The 22,404-nt window shown below is 41.3% G+C and overlaps 1 protein-coding gene across 1 annotated transcript in view; it reads right to left on the minus strand.

Moving 5' to 3' along the window:
• Positions 1-1,027: 1,027 nt before the first annotated feature.
• The window catches only part of MMP20 (matrix metallopeptidase 20), a 51,506-nt gene continuing 30,129 nt past the window's right edge, over positions 1,028-22,404 (minus strand). Inside the window, exons 8-10 of the mRNA XM_047879360.1 lie at positions 21,745-21,901; positions 2,037-2,140; positions 1,028-1,128 (exon numbers count right to left, since the gene is read on the minus strand). Of these exons, the coding sequence (XP_047735316.1) occupies positions 1,028-1,128; positions 2,037-2,140; positions 21,745-21,901 (362 nt within the window). The remainder of the gene's footprint in view (positions 1,129-2,036; positions 2,141-21,744; positions 21,902-22,404) is intronic.

A 22,404-nucleotide genomic window follows, 5' to 3' on the forward strand; every position in this document is an offset into this window, starting at 1 on the left:
CATTCTAGAGGGTCAGATTTAAAAAAAAATCACAAGAATGACAAACCCCTGTCTTTTTTCTGTACTGATGAGCAGGTAAGAAAGAGAAAAGGTTTAACTTGAAGTAAGAAAAACTAAACAGACCAACTCCCCTACATGGAAAACTACTCTGAAGAGACTCACATGCGTGGTTAGAGACAGTGTCACTATAGGTGTTTTATTGTCAGGAGGCAGGAAATGGACTGAATATCTGCCATTTCTCCTGTGTCTGCGTATGAACTATCTCCAGTTTTGAGTTTTCTCTAGGTTCGTGGAGTCTGTTGCCAAAGAATGTGTGATAGAAGCTAGTAGATACTGACTGAGGAGAGAAATGAGCGACGGTTCTCATACAGCATTTTTATTGGCTGTTGTTAAAAGTCTTCCTGTTGCAAAGTTTCCCTCTCTTGCCTAGTCTGAAATTTCATTTGAGTGGGCTTGCCCACCGCGACCTGCTTCAGAGACAGTGAGCACAGTTAAACAAACAAACGAGAAATAAAACTTATATGGTATTTTGTTTGTGAGATGTTCAAAGCACAGAGGGACAAATTTATCCTCGTCACAACACATGTAAAGGCAGCAAAAGCCACTACTGTGAAGAGTAGTTAAAATTTGCACGGCAATGACATGTCCTTTTAAAAGAATTATAATACATGTCAGGGAATCCACAAATAGACTTCTTCTCAGAAATAAAAACCCAAATTTCTCAATTTGCTTCAGTATGTTGGGTAAGAAACAACAGCAGTGGGTGTCTCGCAGAGGAGAGCATTGTGTTGATTCCGATTTTATGTGAAGTTGACCATCTATAGAAATCTCCCATTTTGATTAAAATTATGAATTCACAACCATGAAGAAATGTAGGAGCGTAATTATTTTTGATGAACTGGAAATTGCCCTTAGGATTGAAGGCCACGGGAAGAACCCCCATCCTACATTCTGCCTTGGTCCTTACGTCCGGGGACCAGCTGCTTGCGATCGCGTTCGTTCCCTAGAAAACACGAGACCTTCCTGTCTAGCAGCCAATCCAGGAGCTAGATTTCAGCACACTGACCACATCTTCCTTCTCTGTGTCATACTTGTACGCTTTGGGTCCTGAAAAGAAGTAAATGTAGCCTAGAAGAGACAAAGTTGAAAATGTGGTTACTGAAGATGACCTAGAAATCAGTAAATGGAGGATTTGGAGGTCGTCCTGGAGGCGAACTGGGGATTTGTCAGCTGGAGCACAGGACCTCTGACTTGTCGCTCATCCCTCACCTTCCGCTGGGGTATACCCTCCAGGAAATCCCCTCCCCCGTCTCTCCCTAGTGAACCACTGGCCATTCTGTAAACCTCAGCTGAAGTCCCACCGTGAAGTCTCCAACTGGGAATGTTGGTTCTCATCTTTTCTTTCTTAGATCACCTGCTGCAGTTGTCGTGAAGATGGCCACACAACTCAGTACGAAATTACAGACTGTCTTGTTTTCTAGTAATCTTATCTATGTTGGATGGAGGGGCATTTCCGACTGTTGTTAGCCTCTCCCCAAGAGCAGAGAATGTATCAGGAAGGGTCTCTGAATTTCTGAACAGAGTCCAGCTCTGTGCTATATGCTCAAGAAGAATGTGTAGACTGGTCCACCAGATCCAATCGCATTTATTCCACTTGGTTCAGTTCAATTCAACTTTCCCGGCTACATGATAGATTTCAGGAGTTGAGTGATGGGAAAGGGAAAGGCCCTGGGAGGGCCAAGAATATGCACATTTTCAAGATGAAAAGGGCAGTTTTTACTGGATGGGCTTTAAGATGTACCCGACTGATGGACTGAAGCTGTACTTTTAAAACTTTCTATTTGCAAACAGAGATTCTGGATGGCACACATTTTATACTCTTTCTAGCGACGTGGTTCGCTAAATTTATAAGGGACTCAGGACTGACATTAAGAACAAGAACTCCCATTTGGAAACCTGTTTTCTGTCATGTGAACGCACAGCCCAGATTTCTTGCCACAGTTTCCACAAAGAAAGTTTTTGGTGGAAACACTCACCATTTAATTCCACAGCAGCATCTATCTGGCCATTAACTCCTGAAAATTCCTCTTCAGTATTCTTTGGGTAGTCTTTTTCCATTTTCCCTTTTCGTTCGTCATAGCTGGAAGAAGTGTTATGTCATGAATGATGTTAATAAGAGTTTCTTATCCACTGCAGGTGACACGGTGCCACTCCGGCATATTTAGCCAGGGCTGATTTGTGGCTTTACGTGCACGTGTGTGTGTCTCTTCCTCTCTGTGTCACACACATGTGCACACACACGCAGGCACACACACACTCTAGCGCTTCTCTTCCAAGTTCCTGGGATTCTAGGACCACTAATTTGGCAATCATTTGCTCCAAACAGTCTAAACAGATATATTCTTAGAATTATTCTTGGAATTATTAATTAATCATTAATTCTTAGAGTTATTCTATGCGTTATAGCAACATGTTCCTATAATTAAAAAAAAGACACGCTGCCTCTTGAAAGAAACTCTACATATATTTTTGGTGCTTTATTCACTGTTTCAATGATTCCCCCGCCCCCCTCCACGCATGAATCTGTGGGCTTAGATTCTCGTCCAAGAATCAGTTGAAAGCCCTTCATGGGGACTTTTTAGTCATGGGCTTCTTGCTTCGCAGCCGTGGAGGAAGGATCAAACAAACAATGCAGAGCGAATAAACACAGATGTGAAGAGTCAATAGATAAAGATCAGAAACAAGAAAATCTCGGATAACTGAGCCTCTGCTTTTAAATCAGTTGAACTGAATTAAATTGCTTTTGTTTCCTGGAAAGATTATACGAATGACTGAATAGTAGATTAACTTTCTTTTTCTGGATCAGCAACCACCACGCAGTGATAACTCAGAAGACTGTTTAATACATCTCTTTGTGATCTGCGTTGCCCCTTGTGAAAGAGACTGACTCGTATGAATCAGTGTGACTCGTACGGTTCGGCACGTAGGCAGTTAGGCAGACTTGGTCTCAAGTGTGAGAAAGTTCCTTCTTTGTCGGCACGGAGCCCCCCGTGGGCACATTCCCAGAGTGGACACCACCCGCCCCCTCCCGCCCCTGCCCCGAGAGGTCAGCCGGTTCCTGCTGTGCCTGGAGTGTGGGGCAGTTTCCTGCTGCCACAGATGACAGCCGCCTGCCCAGTGCACCTGGCGGGTAGCTCTGAGTGCGGGCTGTGGGCTGGGGACAGACCTGTCTGGACACTGGGAGGGACCCCACACCAGGAAAGAAGTAGTCGGGCCAAAGTGACAAGTGGGTTGAGCTGCTTGGTGGAGTGGTGTGGACGGGAGTGGATGCCGAGCGTCCTCAACTCCCTTTTCAGGAGTCACTGCACACAGATAAAAGTGGGAAGCATTTACTGTGTCACCAGAAGTGTCGATACCGTGTGTGGGGACAGGGCACCTGGGTGTGGGGAGTGACTGCAATGTCTCAGGAGAGCAGTCAGGGCAAAGCTGGAGGAAAAAATAGGAACGACCTAGGCACATGGGCTCCTATATTTCTTTTGTTCACTCCCTTCCAGGCTGTGAAAAATCTGCAGTCGTTCATTCAAAGTCCTTTGCTTATTAATCTTTGTTCACTAGGCTGTGTCTTCTTGCTTCCCTGACACGGTTTTATGGAGGAAATGGAAGCTTTGAGGAAGAGAGATCTAAAGCCTAGAATACTTGGGGAGTAAGTGCAGAGGGGAGGGCGAGGGGAGGGTCTGTAGGTGGAGAGGGAGGTGGTGGGAGGGTGGTGCACCTGCCTTCCTCAAATTCTTTGTCTGAAGCCGGCCCCGTGCTCAGGGAGTGGTGGAAGGACTTTCGTGTCTGTATTCTCTTTCGCCTGCTCGGAATGGAGCCTCGAGGCTGCACTTTGTACACCGGGCTGTGCCTCAGCTTCGTGCATGTTAACCAAACATTTAGGAGGGACCTTGAAAACATAATCGCCATTTATACTGTTTTGTGGCAAAATGTGTTCTCCATCCAAACGAGTGACTGATGAAAGAACGCCTTCAGGGAAACCACTTGCAAGTGGGGGTCTGCCTGTTACAGGCATTGAATGCTTCTTATTACAGTGGGTGGGTGGTATATTACAGCCAATGGGTGTTACATTACAGTGGATGGGTGTTATGTTACAGTGGGTGGGTGTTATATCACAGTGGATGGGGAGGGCTGGGGAAAGGACAGAGCAAATACCTGTTGTTCTTGAGAACAGAAAAACAGTTTAAAGGCAGGAATACCTTTTAAAGAGAGAATACTGATTATCAACCCAATAGGAAGATATGGAGGAAAGATGTTTCTCTTTTATCTGTCTGCTTATTCACAAAGAGGGGTGGCAGTAATACCTAAGATCTTATACATAACTCTTCAGAGGATAACAGGGGTAATAACATACATAAAAGTGTTTCGGGAGAAACAGGAAAAGCATTACCATCAAACCATCGAAAAGAATTACCACTTATTTTCATGATCATTTCAGAAAGAAAAGAGACCTTAACACCAAAAAGGCAGAAAGGACATAATCTCAGCATAAAAGACGGTTCTTGCCAACAATGTGTCTTTATACTGACCTGGACTCTACCCCTACATTTATGAAGTTGTCCTGTTCCTATTTTGCTGTGGGTTGGTGCAAAGTCTGTGATAATCTAGTCCTTGGTTTGTGGGCAGATTTTGAGGGTTTCTGCTACAGAGCAAAAAGCATACTGTGTACTATCAGATGGCTCTGGGTGTGAGCTGACTCTGTCACCTCCCGGCTCTAAGATCAGGGGAAAGAGCTCTGAGCTCTGGTTTTCTTATTTGGAAAAGAGTGGTCATGAGGATGAGAGACAATTTACACACACACACACACACACACACACACACACACACACACACGTTCCTGGCATATGTAGACACCAAGAACCATTAACGGACCTGCTAGCATGGGGTTGAGTAAACTTGGTGACTTGACCTGGGCCCTTAAGTCATCCAGGAGCTTAATCTTTACCTAATCTTCAAGCACACTTCATCCGGGTAACATTTTGCAGTAGAGGCAAGGGTGAGAAGAGGTGGAGAATGGAGGACTACAGAATGTGGAGGCAGTCCAGAGAGCGCAGCGGAGATGCGATTACGATTCAGAAGGTCTACTGTTATGTTTCAGATTCTGCTGAGGATAAAAGGAAGTTGTAAGACAGGATGAGAGCCACGGGTGTGCGTAGTTTGACGACGGAACATGAATGGGGAAAAGGTCACGAAGAATGACTGTGCGGAGGATGACGAGGACCTCTGGGTTTGGACTCACAGGGCACGAAATCCAGCCTCAGATGGACCACTTTCTAGCGAGGTGGCCTGGAACTAATGACGTAAGCTCTCTGAGAGGCAATGTTTTAGCTGTTAAGTGGAGAGAGGAGCACCTACTTCTCAAGGTTGTTGAGAAGACAGAGGGAAAATGAAAGAATATGAGGAAATACTCACCATGATTCCTAACACACAAGCCATCCAAAAACTAGCTGAATGAGAATGTTCAGGAAAGAAATGCATTTTTATTGTGCATCTGTCACGTACCAAGTACCTGCTAAATTCACTGCCCGCAATGTCTTATCTTGTTTGTAAAACCTGAATACCAACTAAAAATGATTGACCCGTAACCATGTTTATTTCCTCTATGAGCTTCTGTTTCATCATTTAATATTGGTTAATGGAAATAGGTATTAAAGAAATCACGACTGGCAGTTAAACTTTACTGGCGATATCACAGCGCTATAAATGTGAGGTGCTTTTTTTCAGATATGTTATCTTACTCTCCACCTTGGTAATCTAAGGGCTTGGGGGACTATTTTGATAAAGTGCCAGCATGTGGTTTAACTTAATGCTTTGAATTTAGATCGGGTAGGAATTCTGGTGTGTCGATTATGATGATTTCTAGCATGTGCCAGTAGCAAAAACTGACCCCATTCTGCCTGCTTTGAAGCACTGAAAGAGAGCTGTGTCTGCTTAAGGAAAATGTGAGAAAGGAGGGCAAAATGGGTAATTTAGTGGGAAGGTATCTAAGTTCCATGTTTTCAGGAAGTTTCTTCAAGGAGACCTTTCTAGTGAGATGAAAACCTGGAATCCCCTTTGAAGTTCATAATCTACTTCAAGCTAGGAATTCATGGCTTTTTGGGGAGGAAGGACCTTGTGCAGAGTGTAGACCACTCTCTACAAGTGGTCTAGGAGGAGAGTGGTCAGGAGTGGGAAGAAGGGAGGAGACCATCCCACATCGGGGTTAGGAACCCTGCCTTTGAGGGAAAGGGCTGTGGGAAGATTTTGGAACAAAGACTCTGTAACAATGTGGAAAAATATTGATGGCCTCCATTTCCACCTGATTGTATGATGACATTTAAATTGGCATTGCCAGCCTGAATTCTCTGAGTTCAAAACCTGTATAGAGAACTGTCTTCTGGACATTTCCATTCTTGGGTTTCACCAAGATGCCAAACGCTGCATGTACGAAATGGAACTCCTGTTTATTCCTTTATTTCTGCTGTACTTAATTGTATTCTTTCCCCCACTGAATGGCCTTAGCATCTTTGCCAGAAATCAGCTGACCATATGGGTGTATTTCTGGCCCGTTGATTTTATTCCATTGATCTCTACGTCTATCCTCATGTTCCTATCTCACTGTCTTGATTACTCTTGCTTTGTAGTTAAGTTTTGAAATTGGGAAGGCTGAGTCCCCCACTGTGTTCTTCTTTTTAAAGATATTTTGGTTTTCCTGGGTCCTGTGAGTTTCCATGTGAATTTTAAGATCAGCTTGTCCATTTCTACAAAGGAATCCAGTGGTATTCCGATAGGGATCATGCGGAGTCCTGTAGATCAATTTGGGGAGTATTGTCATTTAAAAAATATTAAGGCATCCAGTCCATGAACATGAGATATCTTTCCATTAAGGTCTTGCTTACTTTCTCTCAACAGTGTTTTGTAATTTTCAGGTTGTAAGTTTTCCACTTCTGTTAAATTGATTTCTAAATATTATTTTTCTTTTTGGTGTTATTTAACTGGAATTGTTTTTGTAACCTTCATTTTTGGATTATTTGTTGAAGTGTATAGAAATACAATTGATTTTTGCAAAATGAACTCACATTCTGCAAATATGCTGAACTTACTTATCAGTTCTACCGGGTTTTTTTTTTTTTTTTGAGAATTCCTTAGGCTTTTCTATATAAAAGGTCATGAGATCTAAACAGTTTTACTTTTTTTTCCAATCTGAATGCCTTTTATTCTATTCATTCTTGCTTAATTGCCTTGCCTAGAGCCTCCATTACAGTGATGAATAGAAGTGGTGATAGTGAAAATTTTTGTCTTGTTCCTCATTTTAGGAGGAAAGCATCAAGGCTTTCACCATTCAGTATGAGGTCAGCTGTGGGTTTTCATAGATGCCTTTTCCCAGACTGAGAAAGTGTCCTTCTGTTCCTAGTTTGTTTAGTAGTTTTTATTTTGCAACAGTGTGGGATTTTGTCAAATGCTTTTTCTGCATTTGAGATGATCACATGGCTTTTGTTTCTTAACCTATCAATATGGTGTATTACGTTAATTGATTTTCAGAAGTATTTTTGAGTGATTTTTGCATCCGTATTCACAAAAGCTATTGCTCTGAAGTTTTATTTTCTTCTGATACCTTGGTCTGGTTTTGGTATCAGGGTAATACTGCCCTCATATAATGAGTTGGGAAATGGCCCCTCCTCTTCTATTTTTTACAGGAATTTGTGAAAAACTGGCATTAATTCCTCTTTAAATGTTTTGGTAGAATTCATTACTGAAGCATGTAGTCTTGGGTTTTTCTTCATGGATCATTTTTTGGTTATGAATTAAATGCCTTCACTTGTTATAGGTTGATTCAGGCTATTTCTTCTTGAATCAGCTTCACTCTTTTATTTATTTCTAGGAATTTGTCCATTTCAGGTCTTTTATCATATTTACTGGCATACAGTTATTCATAGCCCTCCTTTATAATCCATTTAATTTCCGTAAGGTTGGTAGTAGTGTTCCTGTTTTCATTTCTGATTTTAGTAATTTGAGTCTTCTCTTTTTATTTTTTTAAAGTTTATTTATTTTGAGCGAGAGAATGAGTGTGTGCAAGTGGGGGAGGGGCAGAGAGAGAGGGAGAGAGAAAGAGAATCCCAAGCAGGCTGTCAGCATAGAGCGTGATGTGGGGCTTATTCCCACGAGCCTTGAGGTCATGACCTGAGCCAAAATCAAGAGCTGGATGCTCAACTGACTGAGTCATCCAGGCACCCTGAATCTTCTCTTTTTAATTAGGTCAACCTCGTGAGAAACGTTATCTATTTTGTTGATCTTTTCAAAGAACCAAATTTAGTTTTGATTTTTCTCAAATTGCTTATGTATTCTCTACTTCATTTATTTCCACCGTAATCTTCATTGTTTACTTCTTCCTGCCGGCTTTAGGTTTCATTTGCACCTTTTACCCAGGGTCTTAGGTGGAAGTTTAGGTTATGGACTTGAGGTCTTTTTTTAAAGGGCATTTAGAGCTGTGCATTTCCCTTTGGGTACTGCTGTCACTGAATCCATACGTTCTCAAATTCAGTGTTTTTGTTTTCATTCTTCTTTTAAGTATTTTCTAATTTCTCTTGTGATTTCCTCTTTGACACACCGGTTGTTCATTTTCACATAGTTGTAAATTATCCAGTTTTCCTTCCGATATCGATTTCTAGCTTAGTTTCATTATGATCAGAAAAGATCTTTGGTATGATTCAGTTGAGACATGTGTGGCGTCCTAACATGTCACCTATCCTGGGCCATAAGCACTTGAAAAGAACGTCATTTAGTTTTTGTGTCAAGTGTTTGCTAGATCACCATTAGGGCTCGTTGGTTTGTGGCGCTGTTCACAGTTTCTGTGCCTTATAGATCTTGTTGTGAGTTTGCTCCGTTCATTACTGAAGTGAAGTCATGAAGCCTTCAATTATAATTATTCAGTTGTTTCCTCCCTTCATTTTTGTCAAGTCTTTTTTTGGGGGGGGTTCCTGAATTTTGGGGGTCTGTTGTGGGGTTGTTTTATCTTCTTGGTTGATTGACCCTTTTGATCAACCCTTGTTTTGATCAACAACCCTTGGTTGATCACTAAAAAATGTCCCTCTGAATCCCTAGTAATGCTTTTTATTTTAAAGTCTGTTTTGCCTGATATTAGCATAGTCATCTGGCTTTGTTATGATTGCTGTTTGTATGATAGATATTTTCCCCGTCCTTTTACTTTTAGTCTATTTGTATCTTTGAATATGAAGGTGTGTCTCCTTCAGCATAGAGCTGGGTCTTGTTTTTTTTTTTTCCATCCAGTCTAATAACCTCTGTCATTTGATTACACTGTTTAATCCATTCACATTTAATGTTATTGATGTAATTGGATCTGACTCCACCACTTTGCTTTGTACACGTCTCATGTCTTTTTGGTTCCCTTTTTCCTCCTTAATGCTTTCTTTTGCATTAGTGAAGATTTTCCAGTGTACCATTTTAATTTCTTCCATGACTTTTTCACTACATTTAAAAAAGTTATTTCCTTAGTGGTTGCTGTAGACCATATCATATATACCTTACTTTACCACAAACCGTTGGATTTATACTAACTTAATTTCACTGAGATTCAGAAACATTATTCCTATAAAATTCATTCTTTGGTCTTCCTTTTGGTGGTGGTATTGTTATACTTATTACATCTGTATATGTTATGAACCCCCAAAATACGTTGTTCTAATTACTATTTTAGATAATTTAATGTCTTCTTGAGAAGCTGAGAGGAAAGTATATGTTTATAGTTTTTGATATATTAACCTTTTTTTTTTAACATTTCTCCTTTCTTTTGTTGTTCTTGTAAATCTGCATCACAGATTTGATATCATTTGATATCATTTCCCCAGCTTAATACAATTTTCCTTACACCCACTTCTTTGATGCTGTTGTTGACAAATATATCATGTTTCTGAATATTATAGGTCCAACGATACAATTTTATACATATAAATAATAAACATATACACGTGCAGTTTTAAACAGTTAATTTTAAAATTGGGGGTGCCTGGGTGGTGGCTCAGTTGGTTAAGAGTCTGACTTTGGCTCCAGTCATGATCTTTGGCTCACGGTTCATGAGTTTGAGCCCCGCGTTGGGCTCTGTGCTGACAGCTCAGAGCCTGGAGCCTGCTTCAGATTCTCTGTCTCCCTCTCTCTCTGCCCCTCCCCTGCTCACTCTCTATCTCTCCCTCTCTCTCTCAAAAATAAATAAACATTAAAAAATATAAAATCAGTTAAGAGAAGGAAAGGGAGGAAATATACCTTTATTCTATCATAATTACATAATTATGTTTACTGGTGCTCTTTGTTGTTTTAATGTGGATTCAAAGTGCTGTCCAGTGTCACTTGCCTTCAGCCTGAAGAACTTGCTCTAGTATTTCTCGTAAGGCAGATATGCTAGCAACACATTCTCTCAGTTTTGTTTATCTGGGAATGTCGTATTTGGTCTCCATTTTTGAGATAGTTTAGCCAAGTGCAGGATTCTTGGTCGGGAGTTTTTTTCTTTGAGCACTTTGAAGACGTTTCCCAGCACGTCCTGGCCTGCCTGGTTTAGCCAACCTGCCATCTTGTCAGCTCTGCTCCAGTCACACTGCTGCCAGAGTGAGATTTTTACCACATGAATCTTACTGGGTGACTCCCTTATCCAGGACACTTAAAGATATCCTTCTTTTTTTATAACTTCACACTGGTCTCTCTGGAAAGGTGCAGGCCCCCTGTCATCTACACCTCCTTCTCCTTGGGCCCCGTCTCTCATTCTAGCTGCATTATGACCCTTGGAGCTGCCTGCAGTTGTCCCCAGATGCACAGGCTGTTTTGTGTTATCAGTGCCTCTGCTTTGTCTGGAAGCCACGCCCCCCCCCCGCCCCGCCTCCCTCCTGGGAAACTCCTACTTTCTTCTCAAGATGTTCCTTCTTCCAAACCTTAACTTCCTCTAAGAGTTCCTTCTTCGACACCTTAACTAGAGCTGGCCATTTCCTATTTGTTTTGCCCCAGTGATCCCCATCCAGTCTTCTATGGGGGCACCTGTGACACTTGGATTGCTCTTAAATCTTTATCCATGCATGTACTTTCAACTGTGTGCCTTGCTGAGGGCCTGGGCAGCGCCCCATATGAGCTCAGGATTTATTATGGGACAGTCATTTTACATCCTTCTCACTCACACCCACAGCCCTGTGAAGCAGATACTATTTCTTCCTCCCTTTGGACGATGATGAAACCAAAACAGAAAGGCCATCCCTGTTGCCCAAGGACTGCTGAGATGAACACTCTCTTAGTCCTGCCTGCACTCTCAGTCCACAAACTCTGAGCTCTCTCTTGAGTGTCAGGGTCCTAGTACAGAGCCTGGGGCAGAAACGTACCCAACAAATTTAAGATTAAAAAGCAAGATTTTGAACTCTACCCATCTTTCTGGTTTTTATCACTTATTTCTTTCTCTATGGTGACTTCAGTATACTTGGGGCATCATGAAGGAGAGAACGTGTCCTACTTTGCATCAATCACGCCTCCAGTCTGTCTGCATAGAAGAGTGCCCTAGGGATGGAAAGGGGTGGGGCCTGCAGATTTGCAGGTCACTGTACACAAAATTCTTTGACTACCTCAAAGAATGATGGATCTGAGGGCACTCCCGGTCCCCAGGAACTCCCTGGTGTAGCCACTCCTCTGCTGTTGGTAAGCAAGAGAGAACATTTACAGGGAGAAATTAGCCAAAGGTGACGGAAATAACGTAAAGGAAGAAAAAGTGGCTGGACCATTGGGGCCCACCAAGAAGAGGAAAGGAAGGAGTGAAAGCAAATGGACGTATGGGGAAGAAGCCCTTGTTACGTTTAAGCAACACATCATGTAGCTTGTGGTGTTGTGAGCACAGGGTGGGGCACGTGGTGGCGTCAGCATGATAGAGCTCCCTTTTGGATTTCAACTTGTAGTTCTCTGCGGCTGCTCCCTGTGAATTACTACTACAGTGACATGGGGGCTCTCACTCTTAGAGCCTAAACCAACCTGGCCCCAGGCTAACCGTCAATCCTCAGTGGGGGATGTTCTTCCATAGTTGTCTCATGGCACATCAGTCACTGAAACGGGTCCCAGCCCTCAGACGTCATGGAGAATGTCCCTGACATTAAGCCTATCCAGAGACTTCTCTTCCCTTGGCACATCATTTATGTCACAGACTGAACCAGCATGACGACCGAAGAAGAACCTGATGAGTGACTAAAGAAAATAAGTCGTAACACATCAAACAAATTCTTGGTCTATAACTTGAGGCTGCGGCCTTCTGTGTTTTTGAGTATGGCCACGTGCTTTACTGATAGAACATTTGTCTCCTTTGGTCTTTCCCCCCTTTCCTGTTTATTTTTTTTAAGTTTGTTTATTTATTTATTTTGAGAGAGAGAGAAGCAGAGAGAGGGAGAGAGAATCCCAAGCAGGCTCCACATTGATGTGGGGCTCAAACCCACAAACCATGATATCATGACCTGAACCAAAGTCAAGATTTGGAGGCTTAACCAACTGAGCCACCCAGCTGCCCCTCCTGCCTTTCCTGTTTGGAACAAGATGTAGTGACCGAGGCTTCCTGGAGTCTTGGGGCAACCGCAAGAGTGGCATCTACATGTTAATAGCAGAGCAAAATGTTAGAAGGAACTTGGGTCCCTGGTGACCATGGATTCATTCTAAGTCTATTAAACTCCTGACACATTACATACATGAGAAAAACAGACCTTTATGTGTTTCAGCTACAGTTATTTCTGGGTGTCTCTCACTCGCAGCTGAACATAATTTCTAACCAACGCATGGCTTCACATGACAGTAAGATGTCATACATCTGAGGCTCTGCTAAACCAGGGGTGCGGAGTTCAGGGTGGGAGAGTTTGTTAATGGAGTAGCTAACGACAACCTTTGCTCGACTTCTGAGCTGTAAGTCCAGGTTGTTTGTCTTGTTCTTTGGTGCAGAAACCAGGTGTGTTGGAGCATGTGACACAGAAGAATCTCATTGGTGAAAGGAACTTCCCTGTGACCAGCTCTCTGATTGGAGTGCTGCTCAGAGAACTGCTGAGGTTTCAACAATCATTTGTTAATCATCACAGGTTTTTAAGCAGTTGTTAGTCACCATGTAAGTTCCTACAGTTACTGAAAAGTTACTCTATTTGAACACCTACTATGTGCCAGGCTTGCTCTAGGTGTCTCCATGCACTGTTCACTTAATACTCTAAATAACCTCGGAAGGGTAATTTTCTTGTATTATTATTTTTCAACTGTTTATTTATTTTGTGAGAGAGGAGAGACTGCATGCAGGGGAGGGGCAAAGAGAGAGGGAGAGAGAGAATCCCAACCAGGCTCCTCACTGTCAGCGCACACCCACTGTGCATCTTGATCTCAGGAACCGCGAGATCATGACCTGAGCCGAAATCACGAGTCAGACGCTTAACCAACTGAGCCACCCAGGTGCCCCAGCATTGGAAAGTTAATTTTAAAAGTGCCTGCCAGGTTTCCTTCCCATAATACCAAAATGGGTCTTTGACATTTGAGTTAAACCCCTAGACCAACTTTTTAATGAATCTGTTTTATCCAGATTACTAAGACTTTTCCTTAATAGACACTCTCACAGAAGCCTAGTTGGAAAGGTGCACTGTGCTTTCTTCAGGGGGGAATCAGGCATCATTATAATCAGAGACACCCTTCCTCACCAACCTTACATTCTCAGAGAATTAAAAACCTGTCAGCAAGCCTCTTGTGTTAGCTGTTAAACCTCAATTCCGCCTGGCTGGAGGTGCATGCTTTGCTGGTAGATGGTAGATTAGTTCAAAGACTAGGCAATGAATGGAGAATTGAAATAATGGAAGAGTGGAAAATCTCCCAAGTGAGATTCGGGCTGTGAGCAATCTTTGAGAAATTAACTGAATTAACACAAATGCCCTCACACTCCCACACGCAGGCTTCTGCATGCATTTCCAATCTCATTCTTGGAAAATCTGCAATGGGAGTTGGGTTTCTCAATACCTATCTTCCGGTATGTCAGCACTGTGATTACAGCCACTTTATTTTAAATGAGAACCTGGGGGGAATCTGCCCAGCAGATACCAGGGGCTTAATAAATGAATTACGATCAGGATTTCAGAAAGGAAGTTCCGAAAGAAAGATCTCTGGCTTCTTGGTTTAATCACTGGACTCTAAGTGACGGGTCAGGACAACACATGATGCTCTGAGCAGTGATCCCAGGGCTCTCAGTGGCCTGGAGTCAGCAGGTCTACATTTGTTTGGCACTCATTTCTGTAAAATAAAATTCCCTTCTCACAAAACAGATCTGTTCTCCAGTTATATTACTTTCTTGACTCCAATTTGGAGAAGCTATCAGTCAGATGGAAGAAGCCAAAAACGTATTTACACATTTCCTTTATGCCTAGAAATGGTTATTAAGAGTAGGTGATATGCCAGCACAGCTATGATTCAGAATAGAAGGAGAGTTGAAGAGTTTCTCAGACAAACAAAAACTAAAGGAGCTCACGACCACTTCACCTGCCCTGTAAGAAATATTAAAGGGGACACTTTGGGTGGAAAGGAGACACCAAAAGTGTATAAAGGCAGAAAACACAAAAGCAGTAAAAATATTTCTGTTAAAAAAATCAGCCAAGGAACGCACAAAGAAAGGGTAGAAAATACAAAAACATACATCTAAACCATGGGGAGGAGACGAGTGAAGAATGGGTTCAAACTTAAGTGACCATCAACCTAGTACAGAAATGCTATTTGCAGAGGATGTTATATACATACCTAATAGTAACCATAGATCAAACGTCACTAATAAGCACGTAAGAAGACAGAGAATGAAACTGAAATATATTGTTAAAGAAAATCAGCAACACATGGAAGTGACAAAGACAAGAAAACACCAGAGAAAAGCTCCAGAAACAAGCACAAAACAAGTAATAAAATGACAATAAAGTCATATTTATCAATAATTACCTTGAATGTAAATGGACTAAATGCTCCAATCAAAAGGCATCGGGTGTCAGAATGGAGAAAAAAACAAGACCCTTCTGCCTACAACAAACTCATTTAGTCATAAAGGCACCTGCAGATTGAAAGTGAGGAGATGGAGAATCATCTATCATGCTAATGAATCCAAAAGAAAGTCAGGGTCATAATACTTCTATCAGACAAATTAGACTTTAAAACAAAGACTGGAACAAGAGTCGAAGAAGGGCATTATATCATTATTAAGGGGTCTATCCAACAAAAAGATCTAATAATTGTAAATATTCATGCAGCCAACATAGGAGAACCCACGTATATAAAACAGTAACAAACATAAAGAAACTCATTGATAACAATACCACAATAGTAGGGGACTTCAACACCCCACTTACACCAATGGACAGATCATCTAAACAGAAAACCAAGAAGGAAACAATGGCCTTGAATGACACACTGGACCAGATGGACTTAACAGATATATTCAGAACATTCCATCCTAAAACAGCACAATACAGATTCTTTTTGAGTGCACATGGAGCATTCTCCAGAATAGATCACATATTAAGTCACAAAACAGACTTCAACAAATACAAGAAGATTTAAGTCATACCATGCACCTTTCTGACAACACTGCTATGAAGCTAGAAGTCAATCACAAGAAAAAAATGTGCAAACACCACAAATATATGGAGGTTAAATAACATACTGTTAAGCAATGAATGAGTCAACCAGGAAATCAAAAGAAGAAATAAAAAAATACACGGAAACAAATAAAAATGAAATCACAATGGTCCAAAATCTTTGGGATACAGCAAAAGTGAAAGGGAAGTTTACAGGCCCATCTCAAGAAGCAAGAAAAATCTCAAATACACAACCTAACCTTACACCTAAAGGAGCTAGAAAGAGAACAATAAACAAAACCTAAAACCAGTAGAAGGAAGCAAATAATAAAAATTAGAGGAGAAATAAATGAGATAGAAACAAACAAACAAACAAATGACAATAGAACAGATCAATGAAACCAGGAGCTGGTTCTTTGAAAATATTAATGAAATTTGATAAACCTCCTAGCCACACTTATCGAGAGAGAGAGAGAGAGAGAGAGAGAGAGAGAGAGAGAGAATAAATAAATAAAATCACAAATGACAGAGGAAAACTAACAACCAACACCACAGAAATACAAACAATTACAATTTTAGAATATTATGAAAAACTATATGCCAACAAATTGGACAACCTGGAAGAAATGGATAATTCCCTAGAAACATACAAAACTAAAACAAGAAGAAATAGAAAACTTGAAGAGACCAAAAAGCAGTGAAGAAATTGAATGAGTAATCAAAACAGTCTCAACAAATCAAAGTCCAGGATCAGATGGCTTCACAGGCCAATTCTACCAAACATTTAAAGAACTGTTAATACCTATTCTTCTCAAATTATTCCAAAAAGTAGAAGAGGAAGGAAAACTTCCAAGCTAATTCTATGTGGCCAGCATTACCCTGACACCAAAACCAGACAAGACTCCACTAAAAAAGAGAACTACAGCCCAATATCCCTGATGAACATGGATGTAAACATTCTCAACAAGATACTAGGAAATCGAATCCAATAATACATTAAAAAAAAATCATTCACCATGATCAGATGGGATTTATTTCTGAGTTGTAAGAGTGGTTCAATATCAATCAATGTGATACATCACATTAATAAAAGAAAGGATAAGAACAATATGATCATTTCCATGGATGCAGAAAAAGCACTTGACAAAGTACAACATTCATTCATGATGAAAACCTTCCACAAAGTAGATATAGAAGGAACAGAGCTCAGCATAATAAAGGACATATACAAAAAACCCACAGCTAATATCATCCTCAGTGGGGAAAAACTAAGAGCTTTTCCTCTACAGTCAGGAAGATAGATGGGATGCCTGGGTGACTCAGTTGGTTAAGCATCCAATTTCAGCTCAGGTCATGATCTCATGGTTTGTGAGTTTGAGTCTCACGTCGGGCTCTGTGCTGACAGCTCAGAGCCTGGAGTCTGCTTCTGATTCTGTGTCTCCCTCTCTGTCTTGGCACCTCCCCACTTCTATGTGCTCACTCTCTCTGACTCTCTTTCTCAGAAACAATAAATGAATACATTAAAAAAAAAGATAGGGATGTCCACTCTTACCACTGTTATTTTTTTTTAAATGTTTATTTATTTTTGAGACAGGGAGAGACAGAGCATGAACAGCGGAGGGTCAGAGAGAGGGAGGCACAGAATATGAAGCAGGCTCCAGGCTCTGAGCTGTCAGCACAGAGCCCGACGTGGGGCTTGAACTCACGGACCGCAAGATCATGACCTGAGCCGAAGTCGGCCGCCTAACTGACTGAGCCACCCAGGCGCCCCACTGTTATTTAACATAGTACTGGACGTCTTAGCCATAGCAATTTATCAACAAAAAAATAAAAGGCATCCAGATAGGCAAGGAAGAAGTCAAACTTTCACTATTTGCAGATTATCTGATACTCTATATAGAAAACCTGACCTAAATGTGAGACAGGAAACCATCAAAATCCTAGAGGGGAACACAGGCAGCAACCCCTTTGACCATGGCTGCAGCAGCTTCTTACTTGATATGTTTCCAGAGGCAAGGGAAACAAAAGCAAAAATGAACTATTGTGACCTCATCCAGATAAAAAGCTTCTGCACTAAAAAGGAAACAATCAACTAAACTAAAAGGCAATCAACAGAATGTGAATAGATATTTGCAAATGACTTATTGGATAAAGGGTTAGTATCCAAAATCTATAAAGAACTTACCAAACTCAACACCCAAAAAACAAATAAGCCAGGGAACAAATGGGCAGAAGACATGAATAGACACTTTTCCAAAGAAGACATCCAGATAGCTAACAGACACATGAAAAGATGCTCAACATCATTCATCATCAGTTAAATACAAATCAAAACCACAATGAGATACTACCTCTCACCTATCAGAATGGCTAAAGTTAACAACTCTGGAAACAACAGATGTTGGTGAGGATTCAGAGAAAGGGAAACCCTTTGGCACTGTTGGTGGGAATGCAAACTGGTCCTGTCACTGTGGAAAACAGTAGGGAAGTTTCCTCAAAAAATTAAAAATAGAACTACCCTATGACCCAGAAATTGCATTATGAGGAATTTATCCAAAAGATACAAAAATGATCATTCGAAGGGGCACACACACCCCAATGTTTATAGCAGCACTTTCAACAATAGCCAAATTATGGAAAGAGCCCAAATGCCCATGGACTGATGAGTGAATAAAGAAGATGTGGTATATATATACAATGGAATACTACTGAGAGATGAAAAATAATGAAATCTTGCCATTTGCAACAATGTGGATGCAACTAGAGTGTATCATGCTAAGTAAAGTAAGTCAGAGAAAGACAAATATCATATGATTTCACTCACATGCGGAATTTGTTAAATGCAACAGAGGAACATAGGGGAAGGGAAGGAAAAATAAGATGAAAAGAGAGAGGGAGGCAGACCATAAGAGTCACTTAAGTACAGAGAACAAACTGAGGGTTGATGGAGGGAGGTTGGTGGGGGGATGGGTTAGATGAATGATGGGCATTAAGGAGGGCACTTTTGGGGATGAGCACTGGGTGTCATATGTAAGAGATGAATCACTGGGTTCTACTCCTGAAGCTAAGACTATACTGTATGTCAACTAACTTGAATTTAAATTAAAAAAAAAAAAAGAAAATCTGAAAGACTCCACCAAAAAACTGCTAGAAATGATAAATGAATTCAGAAAAGTAGCTGGATATAAAATCAACAGTAATCTGTTACGTTTCTATACAGTCATCATAAAGCTGCAGAAAAAGAAATTAAGGCATCAATCCCATTTACAACAGCATCCAAAACAATAAGATACCTATGAAGAAATTTACCAAAAAGGTGAAATATCTGTCCTCTGCAAACTATAAACATTGATGAGAGAAACTGAAGAGGCCACAAAGAAATGGAAAGACATTCCATGATCATGGATTAGAAGAACAAATATTGTTAAAATGTCTATACTACCAAAGAAATCTACCCATTTAATGCAATCCCTATCCAAATACCAACAGCATGTTTTAGAGAACTAGAACAAACTATCCTAAATTTGTATGGAACCACAAAGATCCGGCATAGCCAAAGCAACCTCGAAAAAAGTTGAAGCAAAACTAGAGGCATCATAATTCCGGACTTCAAGCTATATTACAAAGCTACAGTCATCAAGACAGTATGGAACTGGCACAAAACCAGACACATAGATCAATAGAACAGAATAGAAAACACAGAAATGAACCCACAACTATATGGTCAACTAGTCTTTAACAAAGCAGAAAAGAATACCTAATGGAAAAAAGTCTCTTCGACAAGCGGTACTGGGAAAACTGGGCAGCAATGTGCAGAAGAATTAATCTGGACCACTTTCTTATACCATGCACAAAAATAGATTCAAAATGGATGAAATACCTAAGTGTAAGACAAGAAACCACCAAAATCCTAGAGGAGAACACAGGTAGTAACTTCTTTGACCTCTGCCATGGCAACTTCTTACTAGACATGTTGCCAAAGGCAAAGGAAACAAAAGCAAAAATGAACTATTGGGACCTCACCAAGATGAAAGCCTTCTGCACAGTGAAGGAAACAATCCACAAAACTAAAAGGTAACATGCAGAAGATATTTGCCAATGACATATCTGATAAAAGGTTAGTCTCCAAAATCTATAAATAACTTATAAAACTCAATACCCCCAAAACAGATATCCAATTAAAAATGGGCAGAAGACTTGAATAGGCACTTTTTTCCAAAAAGATACACAGATGGCCAACAGACACATGCAAAGATGCTCAATATCACTGATAATCAGGGAAATGTAAGTCAAAACTACAATGAGATACCACCTCACACCTGTCAGAATGGCTAAAATTAACAACTCGGGACACAATGGATGTTCGTGAGGATGTGTAGAAAAGGGATCCCTTGGGGCGCCTGGGTGGCACAGTCGGTTAAGCGTCCGACTTCAGCCAGGTCACGATCTCGCGGTCCGTGAGTTCGAGCCCCGCGTCGGGCTCTGGGCTGATGGCTCGGAGCCTGGAGCCTGTTTCCGGTTCTGTGTCTCCCTCTCTCTCTGCCCCTCCCCCGTTCATGCTCTGTCTCTCTCTGTCCCAAAAATAAATAAACATTGAAAAAAAAATTAAAAAAAAAAAAAAAAAAGAAAAGGGATCCCTTTTGCGCTGCTGGTGGGAATGCAAACTGGGGCCGCCACCCTGCAAAAACAGTATGGATGTTCCTCAAAAAGTTAAAAATAGAACACCCTATGCCCCAGCAATTGCACTACTAGATATTTATCCAAAAGATACAAAAATACTAATTCGAAGGGATACAGGCTCCACCCCTGCCATGTCTCCAGCAGCATTATCATCAACACCCAAACTGTGGAGAGAGCCCTTATGTCCAGTGACTGATAAATGGATCAAGAAGCTGGTGTATATATAGAATGGTATATTACTCAACCATCAAAAAGAATGAAATCTTGACATTTGCAAGAACGTGGGTGGAGCTAGAGAAATGAAGTGAAATAAGTCAGAAAAACAAATACCATATGATTTCATTTGTATGTATAATTTGAGAAACATAGGATCAAAGGGGAAAAATAAATAGAGACAAAGCAAGAAACAGACTCTTAACTAGAGAACACAATGATGGTTACAGAGAGGAGGAAGGTGGGGAATGGGGGAAATAGATGATGGGGGTTAAGGAGGGCACCTGTTGTAATGAGCACCGGGTGACATGTGGAATCACTATAGTCTACACACAAAACTAATACCACACTGTACGTTAACCAACAGGAGTTAAAATAAAAACCTAAAAATAGTTAAGTGACATAAAATAAGATGAAAACCTTTGGGCCCAAGTTGGGTACTCTCCCACTTACCAACAGATCCTTCATGGACCTGATGTATTTAGCACAGTCAACTGCTTAGAATCTGGTTTTCTCAGTTCCCTCTTCTGAAGTTTGGATGAACAGGCAATTCGGAACGGAGAGTGGGGAGTAGAGACAGAGGGTGCACTGCCTTCAACTCCAGTCAGTTAAGGACAGAAACCCAGCAGGTGGGAAGAGCTGTGGCCCCATGTGCAGGGATTGGTCGACAGATGGCGCCTTGCTCAGTCTGCTTATAAAGACCCCTGCAGGTGGGACAGGGCTATCCTATGTGATCCACTACGGATAGGAAGAGCCTTCATGGTCTGGGTTGCATGAAAGAACTTAGCAACAGTGCTTTTCCTTTCAGCAGAACTTTCCTTTGAAGAGCCCCACAGTCATGACCACATCCATTCTGCACAAAATCACAGAGTATTCTGGGATACACTGGTACCCACATCCAGGGAGTCAATTCTACCCCCAGGCACTCCCTGCGGGTAGCCATGTATTTGGGGAAGCTGCACCCACCGGAGATCCAGTGCATTGAAACATGAGGGTGTTTCATGTGCTGGAGAACACGTAATGGGATTACTGAATGAATGTTTCACTCATTTGGATAGTTTGTATCTTTGAGACAGTGTCCACCATGAGTAAATGGCACCCCAGGGGCCAAAAGGAGCCCACGGCCTTTTGCTAACTTGCTTTGCATTCTTTTCTGCTGAAGGATTTTCCCTTCTCATTGAATGCATCTGGAAAATCAAAAGGAGAAGAGCCATACCTGTAGTATTCGTCTCCGACAAAGAAAAGGGTCTTCTGCACATCCTTGAGGTAGACGGCAGCATCTATTCGCTGTACATACCTTGGGAAGCCAAAGTCATAAATAGTGCGAGGAGGACCTTGCATCTGGAACCCTCTTGTTACCCAGTAGTGGGGGCCTGAAAACAGAAATTAAGTTTACAAAAACTCTGGGCGCCTGAACGGCACAGTCGATTGAGTGTCCGACTCTTGAGCTTGGCTCAGGTCGTGATCTCACAGTTGGTGAGTCTGACCCCCAAATGGGGCTCTGTGCTGATGGTGCAGAGCATGTTTGGGATTCTCTCTCCTTTTCTCTGCCCACCCCTCTCTGCTTGTGCACTCTATCAAAAACAAAACAAAACAAAACCTTAAAAATTTTATATATGAAAAAAGTTTACAAAAATTCTGTGCCACTCAGTAAGGCATTTCATTCATGAGGATTTCTATGCATGGTCACGACGGGAGCGGTTTATGGGATAGTCACTGTGGCTATTACCCAATATATAAGATTTTATTCAATTAAAACTACTCTTGAGGCAAAAATCTCAAGCGATGCCTTAAGAAAGCAATAACGTTGATACAATTGGGTCTTACATTTAACACATTAATTTTTTCAAGACACTTTCCATGTGTACAATCTCAT

Source organism: Prionailurus viverrinus, chromosome D1, assembly GCF_022837055.1.
Source record: "Prionailurus viverrinus isolate Anna chromosome D1, UM_Priviv_1.0, whole genome shotgun sequence".
NCBI lineage: Eukaryota > Metazoa > Chordata > Mammalia > Carnivora > Felidae > Prionailurus > Prionailurus viverrinus.